This window comes from Calliphora vicina, chromosome 5 (assembly GCF_958450345.1).
Source record: "Calliphora vicina chromosome 5, idCalVici1.1, whole genome shotgun sequence".
In the NCBI taxonomy this organism is placed as follows: domain Eukaryota; kingdom Metazoa; phylum Arthropoda; class Insecta; order Diptera; family Calliphoridae; genus Calliphora; species Calliphora vicina.
Genome location: NC_088784.1, coordinates 45,255,301 through 45,272,487, shown reverse-complemented (window position 1 = coordinate 45,272,487; position 17,187 = coordinate 45,255,301). Strand labels below are relative to the sequence as shown.

The 17,187-nt window shown below is 32.6% G+C and overlaps 1 protein-coding gene across 1 annotated transcript; it reads right to left on the bottom strand.

Annotated features, from left to right (window-relative positions):
* Window positions 1-1,855: 1,855 nt before the first annotated feature.
* On the bottom strand, window positions 1,856-3,094 carry CNBP (CCHC-type zinc finger nucleic acid binding protein). The gene has a single exon (XM_065510651.1). It carries the CDS (start codon window positions 2,907-2,909, stop codon window positions 2,424-2,426), a length of 486 nt encoding a protein of 161 aa, XP_065366723.1. The 5' UTR covers window positions 2,910-3,094; the 3' UTR covers window positions 1,856-2,423.
* Between the last annotated feature and the right edge of the window lie 14,093 nt (window positions 3,095-17,187).

The window sequence follows — 17,187 nt, the reverse complement described above, 5'->3', positions numbered from 1 at the left end:
AAATATTAAAGCTTAAATGGCAACAATATTTTTTTGAACAATGTTTTCTTGTGATTTCGGATTTTGAAATCACAACGAAAAATATTAAAATGTGTGATTTACAGAACAGGCACAAATCACACGTGTGATTTAAAAACAATTTGTGAGTTGAAATCACATGGATTTCAGAACAGGCCTGAATATCACCCGAACCCGCTTTCTAGTTTTCTCACACACTCTCAAAAGCAATAAAGGCTTCGTAGAGCCGATCTACCACACCGCTAATATGACGCCAATTTGTCCGCAATGCACTTGGTAGAGAGCAATTGGTTTTAATTTTAGTTTTAAGATTTTAATACTTATTGTTAGGCCTAAGAAAATAAGGCAGATATAATAAATAAATTAAAAATAGTTGTTTGTTAAATTGATGTTGATAGTAGATATTTTTTCTATAATATAATTATCAGTATGAATAGATAGAACGAGATTATATCTGTTTACTTATTTCATGAATAAATATCATATTTTGACGATGTATTTTTTATTAAATTATTTACCAATTTATAGTTTAAGTAAGTAACAAAATATCAATAGCATTTAAGTCAAGCTACATTAATGTACAATTAATAATTCGTTAGGCAGGATTGCCAATTGATGTAGGAACAATTATTTAATTTTTTTTATATTGGGTTTATGACTTAAAAATGCGGGTTATTTTTTAAAAAAATTTGCAGAGTATAAATTTAATGAAAGTATTGGCCATTATTAGCCAAGATCCTTTCCCATCTATCTGGCAACGAAATAATTCAAGATCCCAGTAACAGTTTATTTTTTAATATTTTTTCTTTATATAATCAAATTTGTATGTATTGACACCGCTAAAATCACTTATTCTGTATATCAAAACTATCTGAAGTAAATAATGTCATATAAATTTAAAAAGCTATTTTAGATTCACAATGTTAACAGTACCATATTATATATCATATATGTATATAAAAGGTTTTTTGAGGCACTATTCAATGATACACATAACGATCAGATCATTTTCTAAATATATGAGAAATTTACTATTATATATATTGACTTTAAATTACTATAATTCTTAAACTAAGAGAGAGCAGGCAGAAATGTTTTATGAGAGCTATCAACGCCATAAAAGTTATTAAAAAGCAAACTGTTTCTACTTTCTGGATTTTAAATCTTCATTGCAGCTACTGTAGTTAGGCTAATTTGCGGTATTGATTTTTTGAAATAATTTGTGTATCTATTATATGTTAATTCGTGTCCAAGTATTTATGTATTACGAAATATGATAATACAAATCTGATAAATATATAAGAAATATATAAATATATATATAACACCTTTTACAATTTTTAAAAGTATCCTATTGTATCCATTGAAGAAATAACAAAGTACAAACAAGCATGATGACTGTACCTTAAACTCTAACAAACATTTTCACCCCCACATACGATGAACGATTCGTTTGCTGAAATATGTACAAGTCCATTTGTAATTTTATTTGGTTAAATTATTAGGCCAGATGGATAGCAACAGGCTATGAAATTGTAATATCAACTATAAAGCGAAAATGTCAGCTGCTCAACCATGTGTTTTCTCTGTTCGAAAAAATAGGAATACTATCCGTGACTCAGAATTAAATATGGGCAATGTATATACACACACAGTCATATTATTATATACATACACATTTATGTATGTATGTTTTTTAAACGCAAAAAGTTTTTGTGAATTATTGAGTTCCCCGCTTTTCTACTAAACGTGTAGAACAAAGCAAAACTTGTTTCCAACTCTTAAATCGATATTTACCGTATTGATCATTTACATCACAAATAAAACAAAGGAAACATATGTTCTCAAATCAGCAGCTCCAGTATTTTAATTTACAATTAAAAAACAATCACAGTGATATTTGAATTTTTGTAGTTTTTTTTATATAAATTTGAAAGTAAATAACTTAGTTCACTTCTGAGATGGTTGCTTTGTTACTCGGGATTCCATCACTTCATCTGGCAATTCATCGTATCCATTGTTTTATAATAGTTGAAACAAGTCCATCTTGTGGGTTAAGGTGAAGAGATGCTTCTTCGAGATTTGTTCACAGCGATTCTCAAACATTTAGATTTTTTTTTTAAACATTTGCTTCATTTTTATTTTTTCAGTTGATTTAATTGTTGGGATAGTATGTCCAAAATTGAAACTGTTAATTTCCAAGGGTATATGTATATTGTATGTATAATTTGAGGATGTTGGGAATATCGATATATATTCGCCAGACCACTAGTGTTGGCCCAGCTTGGAATTCAAGGATGGCATTTTTGTCTTCAGAGTTTGGGATTTTATTTTAATATTAAGTTTTTTTAATGTGTCGATTCGGTGAGTTGAAAAAGGGAGGACTTGAAGTTGTTGGCCGCATCCTAGTTACGACTCCCTTTTTCTTCGCACTCACGTCTCAAGTGACCGCTTTTGCCGCAGCCGTAGCATGTCTTAGCAGTATCCGGACAATTTTTAGAAATGTGTCCAGTGCGGTTGCACTTATAGCATGAAATGTTACTCGATCCACGGTCATTTGATGCGTCGGGACAGTTGCGCGCCCAGTGGCCAATCTTGTTACACTTAAAGCAAGTCGGGTTGTCTGGTTGTGAGCAATCCTTAGAAATGTGACCAATATCATTGCAGCGATAGCAACGCTCCGATGTTTCGGGGCAACTGCGAGCAAAATGACCAAACTGGTTACACTTGAAGCACTTCTCGCGGTAGTGACCACGTCTCATATCACGGCCACCACCACCACCTCCGCGGCCACCACCGCCACCTCCTCCACCACCACCTCCTCCAGAACTGCATTCGCGGGCGAAATGACCCGGACGGTTGCAATTGTAGCACGTGGAAGCCATGGACATTTAAATATGTGACGATGTGTCTTAACAACTATCTAGTCTTTGCAACAGTCCAATGTTTTATCTACTAAATGCAAAGCTTTCGGACTCGGTGAAATTTTTCTATCACCACTCCACGCACTTAATACAAATCGAAATGGCTGCCGACCGTTCAACCAACAGTGCCTCCTACTTGAGTTAGTAAGAACAATGCCCCAAAACAATGCTACCAAGTTAAAATTGCATTAATGCCACATATGTATATGCATCATTTTTAAAGCGTTGCCAACCATTTTTTTTAATTCAGACCTTTCTACACGAGATGTAAATGGAGACAATTTTTATAGTAACATTTTAAAATCAATCGCAAACCATTACATACAATGACCCCCTTTTACAATACAGGAATTGAAAGGGAAATAATTTTCAAAATCTCCTTTGAACTAACCGCTTTACTTCTCCAACTCCTCGTGCAAAAAATGTTCGTCTGTCTACAGTATTTTCCGCGTTGTAAAAGGGGACTTTATATAAAAGACAGAATATCAGACATGATTTTGCTCCAAAAGTTGTAATTCTGCGGAGAATTTAATATATGATAAAAATAAATAGTGCATTCTAGTTTTCACTATTTATTGCTAGTGAAGTGTGTTTATGAAAAATTGTTAATGCTTCAGATTTGGAAACTCTGTCTTTGACTCCTTTTACAATGCAGAAATTGAAGGGCTGACAGACGAAGTTTGTGGGGTTGAAGAGGTAGAGTGTGTATTACATAGGTTAAAGTTAGTTCAAAAGAGAATGAGAAAAATGTCTGCCTTTCAAATTCTCCATTGTAAAAGAGGACTTTGCAAGAAACGCCATTCTTATAAGTATTTGTCAACTATAGACATGGGGCCAACAATATGAGCATACCTTTTGCAATATTGCCAAACTATAGAATACAAAAATATATTTGTTTTGCATTCAAGTTTTTTTACATATACTGCTTGTCAATCACAGTGATATTTGAATTTTTGTAGTTTTTTTTATATAAATTTGAAAGTAAATAACATGGCGTAATGATTATAAGGTGTATGCGTTACGGCAACAAATACAACAATACAAAAACAAATAACTTTTATGTCAAAAACAGCTGACATAATGCATACAAACTACACCTTGTATATCATTACACCATGGTAAATAACCTAGTTCACTTCTGAGATGATTGCTTTGCTACTCGGTTGCTTTGTAGGCTACACGCAACTTGAAAACAGTACAGTAAATAGCGCAAAAAAAATGTTCTGCTGTTTTCTTGATTGTAAATTCAAACACATTCGCAAAGTACATAGACTAACATAGCCCTAATCAGCTGTTTAGCAATATGGCGGAGGCAAACCAAAAAAATGTACGAAAAATTAACAAAAGAAAATGTATAATAAACCACGGAAGATTTAAAAGAGGGACAAACATATAAAAAAAACAATCATATATCTCGTCTCACACACTCATCGATTTTTTACTACATTTTATTTTTTCTCTCGCTCTAAGATCTTCCTTAATGGCGGAATTGAAAAAATGGTAAAAAAAGCAAGTTCAATTTTTAAAAGTGTGAGTGTATTAGTAAAGAAGTGTATGTTTGTTAAAAGTAAGGAAAAATTTATTTAAAACTACAGTGAAAACTTATAAACTATGAATGTTGCTCTTGTATTTTACACATTCAAAAAAAATATTTTTGCAAATAAATGCAAATTTTTTGGGTTATTAATTTTTTTCTGTTAAAAAATAAAATTTCTGGAAATAATTTTCTTTTGATGTTATTATTGCGCGTCTTATTTTTTTTTATTTTCTTTGAAATGACAAACACAAATTGACAACCTAATTTAATATTTAAAGCAAAGAATAATAAGAAGTGAAACGCTGTCAAAAAAACCTAAGTCGGTTGTCAAAAAAACCTAACTATAAGAATGTATTGGTATAATTTTATTTATATGTATTGGTTTTCAAGCCACTTTCACCACACTCCTCAAACACACAGAGTTGTAAAAAAGCGACCTTACCCTAAGTCTCCACGTAGCAATATTTATTGCTGCAATTGTCAAATTTGATTGCGTCAATGAAATTTGCGAGTGTAGACGGCAAATTGCCATATGTAGCAATCCATTGCGCAATGATTGCTCTACTGATTGCCTGAGCAATTATTGCTAAGCAATAAGCTGTCAGTTCAGTTGTCATTAATCTAAAATTTTTTCTTTCTATGATTCGGTGCGATTAATTTATACATATTTAATTTATTTAAGTACCAAAAGTAAAAAATCAAAGAAATTAGTGAAAAAAATCATGCAATACAAAATATAAGCAAAATACACTAAAGTTTTTCATAGAACTTCTCGAGTTGAAAATTTTGTATTTGTGACGAACGTTTTCTCCACCTAAAGCAATCAGCAATCACTCTGCTGTTGTTCTGCCGACGTTATTGCTTGAGCTTAGCAATAAATATTGCTACGTGGAGACATGGGGTTAAGAATTATAACAAAATTTTATTACAATTAAATTTAAAAATTCAAACAATTCTCAAATTATTGAATTATTGAAATTATTATATATCTGGAAAGGATTTATAAATAGATTTTTCCGCTTTTTATTCCATAATTTCAGCAAAAATTAAGTTTATTTGAATTTTTTTTATTAATTTCCAATACGAAATTTTACAAATGTGTTTTTTTTAGTTTTTATTTCGACAATCAAAAAATTAATGTCAAAAAAATTAAAAAATATTTTGTTGGTATGTGCAAAATATACATGTTTCGGTTATTTAAATGGTTTAAATGTGTGGAGAAAAAAATAAAAATATTATGTGATGGTGAAAGTGTGTGTTAGAATTACAATTTTGTGCAATTTTCAAGAAAAATTTTTGAAGTAAAATCTCTCTCTCAAGTGTGTTGAATTCACATACTACTTGTATGTGAGAAGAGAGAGAAGTTGTAGTTGTAGAAAAAATGAGAGGCTTCCCTTCAAGGCGAATTCATACAAGGTGATGTCAGTTCTACAAAAACAACGATTGGTCTTAACAAATGTCAAAAAACCAAAATGAAAAATTAAACAAATAAGTATTTAAACTTAAGATAGTGTAGATAATTGAATTGTGAAGGCTTTACTTATTTATGTAAACAATAAATATTTTGTTAATAAGCTTGGAATATGTAGATATTAAAATATAAAAACAAGCTTTGACAGTTGTTAGAACCAAAAAGCGAAACAAAAATTATCAGCTGTTTGACAGACTCCACCTTGTATAAATTCGCCTTGCTTCCCTTCTGTTATTCTTTGATTTTAAGTTCGAAATAATTGTCAACGAAAAACTGTTGACAATTATTGCCAGGTACGAAAAAGATTCGTCTTCACATAACATAACTTGAATAACATAATTTGAATATTTGCTGCAATATATGTTAATGAAGTTATTGCCGGTCTAGACGGGGGTTAAGGATGTAAAAATATTTGCAGATACTACCGTCCCACCATAAATGACTTACAGAGTATAAAGAAAATATTTCAAACTCTTCAGAAATCAGCAAATACATTTTGTTTTAAAATTTTACATAAATTGGAATTAATTTAGAAAATAACTTTGCTAATCTATTGATAAAAACTTATGATACTGTATGAATTTTGATTTGATATTTTCAAAATATTTGAATTAAAATTTAACAACTATAAACAATTCAGTATTATTATTTTTAATTATTTACTATTATTTTTTCTTCACTTGTTTAGAGGCTAGTACTATCAAATTCTCTAGTGTTTGATGTTGCAAATAACAGCTGATTACAATCGTACATTTCAAAACCGAGTCGTAAAGTAAGGTGGGTTGATTAACAACTCGCGCGTCATTGCAATTACTTTTTTAAGTGCAATCAGGCCCATTTTAGTTTTTTGTCTTCGACAATTTTGCGTCTCACTCTGACACGTGTGTGATGTAAGGCTTCGTATAACGGTTTCCGTTTCACGTCGTTTGCACCAACCTTGAGTCTTTTAATTTGATAAACCCTGGTGGAGACCATTAAAACTCTACGTTATTGGTGGAGTACCAATTAAAAGTCATATCGTGAAGTCTTTTAAGCGTTCCAGCTTCCTATATGAAGATATAAGTAAGTAAGTAAGTAAAGCGTTTTATTGAGTCTTTTTTTTCTTTACATGGAAGAGTGAGATACAAAATCGACATTTTGATGTATAAAATCTTAAAACTATATATTTGTCTTGTTTTAATACACATTAAAAGATAAAAAGCAACTTGCTAAATAAAAATCATATGTTGTTAACATTGAACTGTTAAAATGATACGCAAACAATGCTTGCTCCCGGCATTTACTATAACTAACAGAGAAGACTGTTAAACAAAATAAATACATAAAACTAAATAACACTTAAAACTAAATAAAACAAAACCGTAAATCACATTGGCCAACAGTGAAAACCGATATCACAGATAAATTAAATGACTAACAATAATTACATGTAACATACATTGTATGTGAATATAAATTAAATAACAGAAATGGAATTCGCAGAATTCAAAAATCACGTTAATAAAACAGTTACATTGATGAACAATAAGTACATACATAATCCGAGAGTACCATTTAAGTACAAAAAAAAATAATAAATTGTCATATAAATAAATAATAAGTAAATAAAATGGGTGAAATAGTGGTGAATTCATCCTCTATGGGCACCAGGAATTGCCTTGCAATAAAAATCCGGCAGCTTGAATGGATCCATGTCAGCATCCAAAGACTCCATAACAATACCAATAGTCGATAGGTATCCAAATCTCGACCAGTCCGTGTATCTCTCCTCCTCATAAATGTCGTTCATAAGGGAGTTATCATGGTGACCAAGATTTCCAACAAATTTCCTTTGGAGGTAGAAGGCATACGCACACAAAGGTTTGACACCAGACTGGGTATATATATATGAGTTGGAGTATCGTTTGGTATGGCTTTGAAAATTTCTTCGAATACATTTTCGTAGAACTTTTCTTTCATGTATTTCCAATTCTTTTGCAACTATCGGTGAAATAGAAAACCAGATTGGAAATGCATAAATGAGAGCTGATCTGATAGCAACCTTGTACAGAAGAAGTTTCGTGTTCTGGTGAAGGTGTGAACTATTAAATAAACTGGAAAACATGCCAGTAATAAGTTTAGCTTTGGTAAGTAAAATTCTTCCGTGATTATTAAATTTCATTAACTTATCAAAGTTTACTCCAAGGTACTTAATACTGGATTTAAATGGAATTTCAACGCCATTCAAGGAGATTCTCAGAAGCTTACTTTCCGGAACCACGAATCTAGCGCATTTACCTGATGCATTTCTTATACAAATAGCCTGAGATTTTGCAGCGTTTATCTTAATGCCCCACTTTCTATAATAATTATCGATTGTGTTCAGGTGAAGAGTAGCATTACACAATGCCATTGTAGAATTAGCAAGGTACAATTATTAGAAAGTATGCTCTCAATTATACATTCCCTATAACGTCAAACAAAAGAAAATTAAAAAATATAAAAAGGAAATGCCAAAAAAAATTATTGAATTTAAATTTTTGTTACGAAAAAATTCAATTTCAACCATAAATTCATTAATAATTGAAGAAAAACTATATTTTATTAAATAAATGTGTACTAATTTCAATTAAAAATGTATAAAATATCGCGGTAACAAATTGAAAAAAGGTAAGTAATTAAACACATAGTTTGACGTTTTAGGGTTGAATAATGAAAACTCTCTCTAATAATTGTACCTGGTAACTGATTGTACCATGACACAATGCCTGTGCTGGTGATTCATGGTGAGCGTAGATTAGACAGTCATCCGCATATAAAATGGCTTTGGTGGTTCCTACACAGTGAGGAAAGTCATATAGAAATAGGTTAAATAAGTAAGGTGCCAGTACACTTCCTTTGGGGCACACCGCTGTTTACTAAATCAAAACTAGACATAGACTCGTTGATCTGCACGTTGAACCTACGGTCCGTGAAATAGCTCTCAAACATCTTTACAAGAAAAGGATCAACCTCAAGCTCAATTAGCTTATATAAAATTCCCTTATGCCAGGCCGAATCAAAGGCCCTTTCAATGTCTAGAGAAATGGCAACGGTACAAATCTTTTGCCTCAGATTATGAATGACGTCATTGTGCAGTTTTAAAAGAGCATGTTGTGTGGAGTGGTATTTTTTAAATACAAATTGGAACGGTGACACTGGGTTAACCAAGAAATCATTTTCAAGTTTATTTTTAATAATGTGCTCAAATACCTTTCCGATATTTGATAGTAACGATATGGGGCGAAAATCTGCAAGATTGTTACTGCTCTCCTTCTTCTTTATTGGAATAATTTTAGCAGATTTCCATGCTGCAGGAAAGTAATAGTTGTTGAGGCAATTGTTAAATAATATGGTCAGAAATTTCCACGATATGTCCGGGAGCTTTTTCAGAATAAAATTTGTTACCCCGTCTATACCATACGATTTTTTATTGATTACTTTTTTAACAATTTGCTTAACGTCATCAAGATTAGTAAAATGATAATTATCAGGATTTTCCAAGGAATTTGAAGTTGTGTCAAACGAATATATGTGTTGTGGCATAACTTCCATTAAAGTGGATATACGGGAATTAATATTGTCTAACGGCCGCTCAGGTGTGTTTTCGCTGTAGACTCTACTGTAGTAACTACGGAAATGTTCTGCAATGATATCATCATCGGAGATGGAAATGTTGTTGACAACAATTTCATTACAGAATGACGACTTCTTATTGCCTATTGCCTGGTAAATTTGCTTAAAGGCAGTTGGGCCTGGCCTTATTTTTTGCAGTTTGCTATTAAATATATTGCCTTGTTCTATGTTTACAAGCTCCTTTATAATTGTTTTTAAAAGTTGAATTTGCGTTGAAATCGTTTTATACTCTTGAGACATTCTATTTCCTGTGCGATGGAAAATTTTCTTTAGATCACTTTGCCACCTGTGCTTTATTTTAAAAAACTTCTTAATATTTTCGGAAATTGGAGCTTTGTTATGGCTAATCTCAATCTTTTCAGAGTTGCGGACATGTATAGATGTAAGGCAGTGACAGGAAAGTTTCCAGAGTTGAACGTCGATATCAAGGAATCTATTTCATTATTCTGAAGATTTCTATATTCAGAAGGCATGATGTCCATACAGGCAGACTTCAAATCGTGGCGAAAACGATTCCAGTTTGTATTCTTATAGGATGTAAAAAAACGTGGATTACGTAAAAGTAAGTCGCTGCGTCTGAGAATTAATTTAAGTTTGATTGGAAAATGGTCTGAGAATGAGGGTAATGTTGAAATTCTTAAATTTTGGGAACTGGAGTCCAAGAGGTGCGGGCTTACCAGGCAATGATCCAGAAAGGAAGATCCGTTTGGGTATGAGGGTTTGTCTGCGCAAATACGAACCACCTCGAGTGAATGGTCTAAAAGCCAATTATATAAGATTTTACCGTTTGCATTGTCCAATAGATCTCCCCACGAGGGATTTTTAGCATTCAGGTCTCCTCCAAGCACGAAACCGTCAAACTCACTAGCCACTTGTAGAATTTTTGATAGGCCATTACTTAAGGCAGTGACAGGAAAGTTTCCAGGAATATAAACTGAGCCAATTAAATATTTTTTGAGTATATTATTCGTATTGAATTTTATTTGAATAAAATTACAATTGAAACCTGTATCGTTAATGTTAATACGACTATAAGATATATTGTCCTTTAAAACAATTGCTACTCCAATGTGTGAGTGGTCATATACAAAATTATAGCCTTTAAGGTATATTTTTTTGTTTCGATTTAGGCGACATTCTTGTATGAAGCCGATGTCAATTTTGTTGTAATACAGGGTGTTGTAGAGATCAATTTGACGACTTGTATCCACAAGTGATCTTACATTAAAAGTAAAAAAGTTAAGAAATCTTTGGCCCATAAATACTTTTAACTTTAGAGAGTAGGCTTAAAAAAACTTTTTTTGCCTCATACTTTGACATATTTTTGTGCCCTGTAAGAAATTTATTTATCTCCTGCTCAAGCGTTAATTCCTCTGGTTCCAAAAAGAGATTAGCAAGTTTTAAAAATTCATCTACAATAGGTGATTTTTGTTTGTATGACGTTTCAGCTTGAGATGATTGCGTCCTCAACAGACTTGCAAATGTCTTACCAGGCGAAACTACACCATTTCCAATTGTATTTCAGAAGTTTCTAATTGTATTTCAGAAATTTCCAATTGAATTTCAGAAATTTCTAATTATATTTCAGAAAATTCCAATTCAATTTCAGAAATTTCCATTTATATTTCAGAAATTTCCATTTATATTTCAGAAATTTCCAATTATATTTCAGAAATTTCCAATTATATTTCAGAATTTTCTAATTATATTTCAGAATATTCCAATTATATTTCAGAACTTTCTAATTGTATTTCAGAATTTTCTAATTGTATTTCAGAATTTTCCAATTGTATTTCAGAAATTTCCATTTGTATTTCAGAATTTTTAATTTATATTTAAAATGTTTCTAATTGTATTTCAGAATTTTCCAATTGTATTTCAGAATTTTCTATTTGTATTTCAGAAATATCCATTGGTATTGCTATTAGAATTTTCTGAAATACAAATGGATATTTCTGAAATACAATTGGAAAATTCTGAAATACAATTGGAAACTTTTTAAGTATAAAATAAAAATTCTGAAATACAAATGGAAATTTCTGAAATACAATTGGAAAATTCTGAAATACAATTGGAAATTTCTGAAATATAATTAGAAATTTCTGAAATATAAATGGAAATTTCTGAAATATAATTAGAAAATTCTGAAATATAATTAGAAATTTCTGAAATATAATTGGAAATTTCTGAAATATAAATGGAAATTTCTGAAATTGAATTGGAATTTTCTGAAATATAATTAGAAATTTCTGAAATTCAATTGGAAATTTCTGAAATACAATTAGAAACTTCTGAAATACAATTGGAAATGGTGTAGAGATGTGTTGATGACTCTATTAACGTTAGTTTTTGCAGTATTCCTGACTTCCTTTGCTTTTATAATACGCTCTTTCTTGCCAGACAGATATTTTTTATATGCTGGACATCCCCTCCAGTTTGCCGGGTGGCCGGAATTGCCACAATTTACGCAGCAAGGATCTGAATCCGTAGAATCATTGCGAGGACAAGAGCCTGGTAAGTGAGAATCATTGCACTTAACGCATTTAAAATCTGAATTGCAGTTCCTAGAAATATGTCCCCAGTGTTGACATCTGTGGCATTGGATATCATGATCCTTTCTTTTAGGCTTTTCCCACACAATGGATTGATTCAGCAAATATTTAATGTTGGATATGTCTCCCAATTTTTTTCCTGGAAACAAAGTTATGAGAAATAAACCAGTTTCCATGTTGTTTTTTTTTGAAAATGATGTTGAACATTTTGATACCTTAGATACTGTACTAGGAACCTGAATGTCTAAAGCTGCTTTAATTTCTTCAACCTCTGTTTTGTAATACATACCGAACTAGGGATAATTGTTTATATTCCTTTGGCGTAAATGAGTATGAACTTATTTTCTTCTCTCTTAGAAGTGACATCATTTCCGCATGAACCGAAGCATCTGACAAGTACAACTTACTTTTGTGTTTGTTTACATTCTTTATTTTAAAAATAATTTTAGGTGACTTGGCCTCCAGTTGGTCACAAAGGTGCTTTACGTTTACATTGTAAAGAAATATTGGCGGGCAAAAAGATTTACCAGTCGGCTTTAAATTAGAAGTCCCATCCTTCGCCGCATTCTTAATGTTCTTATTATAACCAACAGAATCATCACAGTTATTCTGTATCTCCAAGTTAGCAAGACATGAAAATTTATTTTGATGATTTGGATCAAAGCTTGCAGAAACATTTCCGTTTAAACGTGAGACGTCTACAGTAGCGGTAGCATTCTTCCCATCATTGTCGCCGGGGGACTGTATACAACAGTGACCGGCGTCGTCAACATCAGTGTCCATCCTAGAATTTACACTCTATTCTCCACCAAATCACAATAGCCAGTATACTCAACTGTTTGCGAGCAAAAGCTCGCAAAAAATAAAATAAATGCAAACTGAAATAATATTTCAGCCTCCGTACAATTTGAGTGCCAAACGTACAATCCATGAAGATATAGGTCGACTAGGGACTTACTAGTGTGGGATACCCTTGCATTTTGCATGTATTGGCAGCCTTTGGCCGGACACACATCTTTAATATTTAAAAATTTCATTGAAATATACAGAAACTTGGATTATATACAGTACAAAGTTGTCGGAAATAAAAAACATCTTTCCAATGACACGTAAAATGCATAGGTTCTTTATTTATTGGTCGGCCTTTGGTCGGCCTGTACAAGAACGACAGCTGATTTTGACATTTGGACAAATTTTTCACAAAAACAAAAAGCATCTTGTTTTTGCCTTGTATTTGTTGCCGTGGCGCTGTCACCTTATTAGATTCGCCTTGCACAGTATGTAAACACAAAGGAGCAAAATAGATCAGCTTATTAGTTGCACAGACCCAAGGCAAATTTACTACAGGTGACCTTAATATGCCAGCTTACTATTTATTGCTCGATATGTTTTTTCAAAATATAAAATAGTAGAAAAGTGAATAATTGATAATATAAAAGTGAATCGAGTACTTATTGAAAGTAAATTTCACGTATTTATTTATTTTCACCCCTGTTTTTGATTTTTGCAGTCTGCTGTTGTTTAGCTGTTTGACAGCTAGCAAATAATTTTACAAAAACAAAGTACATGTTGTTTTTGTTGTAGAATTGGGTATAAATTTGCCTTGCACAGACCTTATTAATAGAACTTGGTTTAAGCCAAAGTATACCAAGTAGTCCAACTCTCAATTTTTTAAAATACGTGTAGTGTGTGAATTCAACATCCTTGTGAGAGAATTAAACACATCAAAATACTTGAAATTTTAACTACTATTTCCGGCTAAATAAAGGCCGAACCACGTTATTACACTTTTACACAATATTTTGTTAATTTTTTAAACATTTGCAGCACACATTTATTTGCAATTGCGCGTTATATTTGTTATTAGTGCAGGTTGCAGCGCCTATGGTTGTGAGATGGGGCATTTTAGTCAAGTCAACAACCTTTATTTAATTATTTTACTTCGGTGGCGTTTTAGTGTTATACCACCGAAGGAGGGCGCTGTGATAAATATTAGTTATTAGTAAACTCATAATTATCATAAACTGATGTTGTTTGGCAGCGGCTGGGAATCGAACCCAGGCCACAAATACCATATCATGCTTAATGATCAAACGTGCTAACCAATTAAGCCACAGCACCATAACACCCCCACCTTGGCTTAAGTCCTAAGGAAGACTATTGCATTTACAATAAGCGCAAAAATATACTTAAGAAAACATTCAATTATATTTTGTTTAAATAGCTTATAATGACTTTAGTAGTAATTGTATATTTTTCACGAAATAAATTTTCATAAATAAGAGTGCTGTTATAAGAGCCAAACATAAGCAATTATTGCAAATTGGCTTAATTACTTGACATGTCAATTTTGAAATATATAATAACAGCTTAACTCAACATATGCCAAGCAACAATCAAAACACTTATTTACAACAAACGCCTAATCCGACATTAACATTTTCAATTTAGTATTTCTGAGTTGCATTAAGAGTTGATATTTGTTTTTATTAAATACTAGCTGACCCGACAGACGTTGTCCTGTCCAAATTAGAAAAAAGTTCGATTTGTGAATTTGTGTAAAAATAGTTACAAAGTGAAAAACGTATTTTTGAATGATAATGTTTGATTTACATTTGATTTTAAAATAATGCACAAGAACAGGCGAAATATGGAGCCATGGGGAGCCGTGGTAGCAAAACGTCTTGTCCTTTAAGTATTGTTGCTTTGATGACGTTATATATCAGGTTTTTTATCGCAAGTCGGGTGCCATTGGAGATTGTGAGGTAATCCTGGTAATTCCAGCGAGTTGGATAGTTGACGACATCATCTTGTGAAGTAACAAAATCCACCGATTTATATGCCATCATTCGACAGCAATATCAATTTGAATCTTAAAATTCAATTCGTCTACATCAATGTTTTTCGCAGCCAATATAACACGTGAGCTCAACCAATCATGATTTTGAGCAATGTTTGGAAACACCTTTCGGATGAGTTCGCATTTTGATTAAGTGAACTGGCAGAAAACGATGGGAAATTAAATGAAGCCTTTCGAAATGTCTATCGGGATTTTTCCGTTGCCAATGTCCATCAATTCTTTGGAAAATACTTCTCCAGATTGATCGTCACAAAGTATACAGAGGCGACACGGCAAAAAAATATATTTGTCTCTTTCGCTCGAAACAATTTCAACTGGTTTGGTTTTGTGCTTATTTATATAGTTGTTTGTTTTAACGCACTATCTGTATAAAACGCAAATTTTTTTTCTCTTTCTATGGAAACAATTTCAAAAAAAGCTGATTTTAGTGTTTTTGCCGTGGAATCACTGGCAATGTTTGCCGAAAATCAAATGCCAACAGAATCATAGCTCCACCAAAACCCGCTTTGATTGTTTCGTGAATATTGCAACCTCATCCTAAATGATCAGTTTGCTTGCTGCAAAACTTTGGCCATCGCATTGTTCTTGGAAATGTTGCATGTTGGATTTTCATTTGGAAAATTTGGATTTGATGTCCTAATACGCATCTGATGCAAAATATCATCACACATGGCATCTTTGTACTTACTTCATAAATCAGTCGGTTTATCTCAATATGCTTCCCATATGTTGAGATGTACATACGTATTTGTTGAGCATTTGACGAAAGCACTGCATCTCCGAGGGAGTATTTCCAATGAGTGTCATTATCTAACAATCGCAAGCGTTGACACGCTTCGCTATACGTTACACAATTCAACATTTATACTTCTTAAATTTCGGAATGATGTTGGGTCACGAACGTTGACTAATAGCAAACGCAAATAGAAACACTCATCGCTTCTTGGATGGACTGTGTAAATGAGACCTAATGCGTCGTATAAAAATGAGGGAAACCTGTAACTGGATTTCCTTGTTTCCGCCGTTGAAATTTCTTTGTCGAATGATTCCAAGTAATATCTTGGCATTTCGGGGTATAGCAACGTTCGGGCAAATTCGTCATTTCGGCACATTTCTAAACATCTGGTCAATATTGTAGATGCCTTTCAATCAACTCGTAATACATTTTCCTCAGTAAAGTACACTTTTTGGCCATTTTCCAGATGTACGACTAAATGAACAACAGTTGGATGTCTTTCATGAATGACAAATGAAAAATGCGCCAAATTGCTTCGATACTGCTAACATAGCGGCCCATTTGAAGTTGATTGACTTCATCGTTAGAATTATCCGCACTACTCAGCCAAGTCACTGCGTTTGGTTACATATTTGCAGATGTATTTGATAAGTGTTCCGATAAGTCGAAAAAAGTGGCCGTAAAAGTAGGCATGGTCAATTGATCTTTCCGTAAAAACCTAAGTTGGACTATGACGAACATTTGACAAACAAAATTTCCAAATCGGACCAGCCGTTCTCAACTGATGCAATTACCAACGAGCGACATTTGATTTCTATTTATATAGATATGGCATTAGCGGTATAATGTAAAAATTGGATTTTTACACGCCACTCCACTCCACCCACAGACCGAATATTAAAAATCCGACAGTGTTACCCGCTGGGCTATTCTGAAGATTGCCTGAAAATTTCATCAAAATCGGTCCAGCGGTTTTTTATATATTGTTACGAAATTGTACTTGAATTCAAATATAACGATTTTAACGGCTGATTTAAAGTTGTATAATGCTTTCAAATAGCAGTGCCCCAACTTTAACATATCTGCGGGCATTATTAACATTGAATAAAAGCTTTCAGTTGACCATTGATCGTAAGTATGGCAACGCTGTTTGCTGCGACCATATATTCGAATTCGAATATTCAGTTAAAGAACATTGTAGAAAGTTCACCACAGATGGCGTATGTATTTGAAAGCTCTAGACAGTTAAAGAGCAATCTAGAGTGCTGACGGCAGTGTTATAAATAGTGGCAGAGGTTGCAGTCGTTAGTCAGTTTATCAGAGACGCTTTTCGAACAAACATCAACTGAGTGCTGTGTTTTTCAAGTGAATTCGTGTACATTATAAAGTGTGTCTGTATTTCTGCGAATTTATAAACGTGTATAAAAAAAATTGA

Excerpts from the sequence above, each read along its gene's own strand:
- CNBP (XM_065510651.1), bottom strand. The coding sequence starts at position 2,909 with ATGTCCATGGCTTCCACGTGCTACAATTGCAACCGTCCGGGTCATTTC.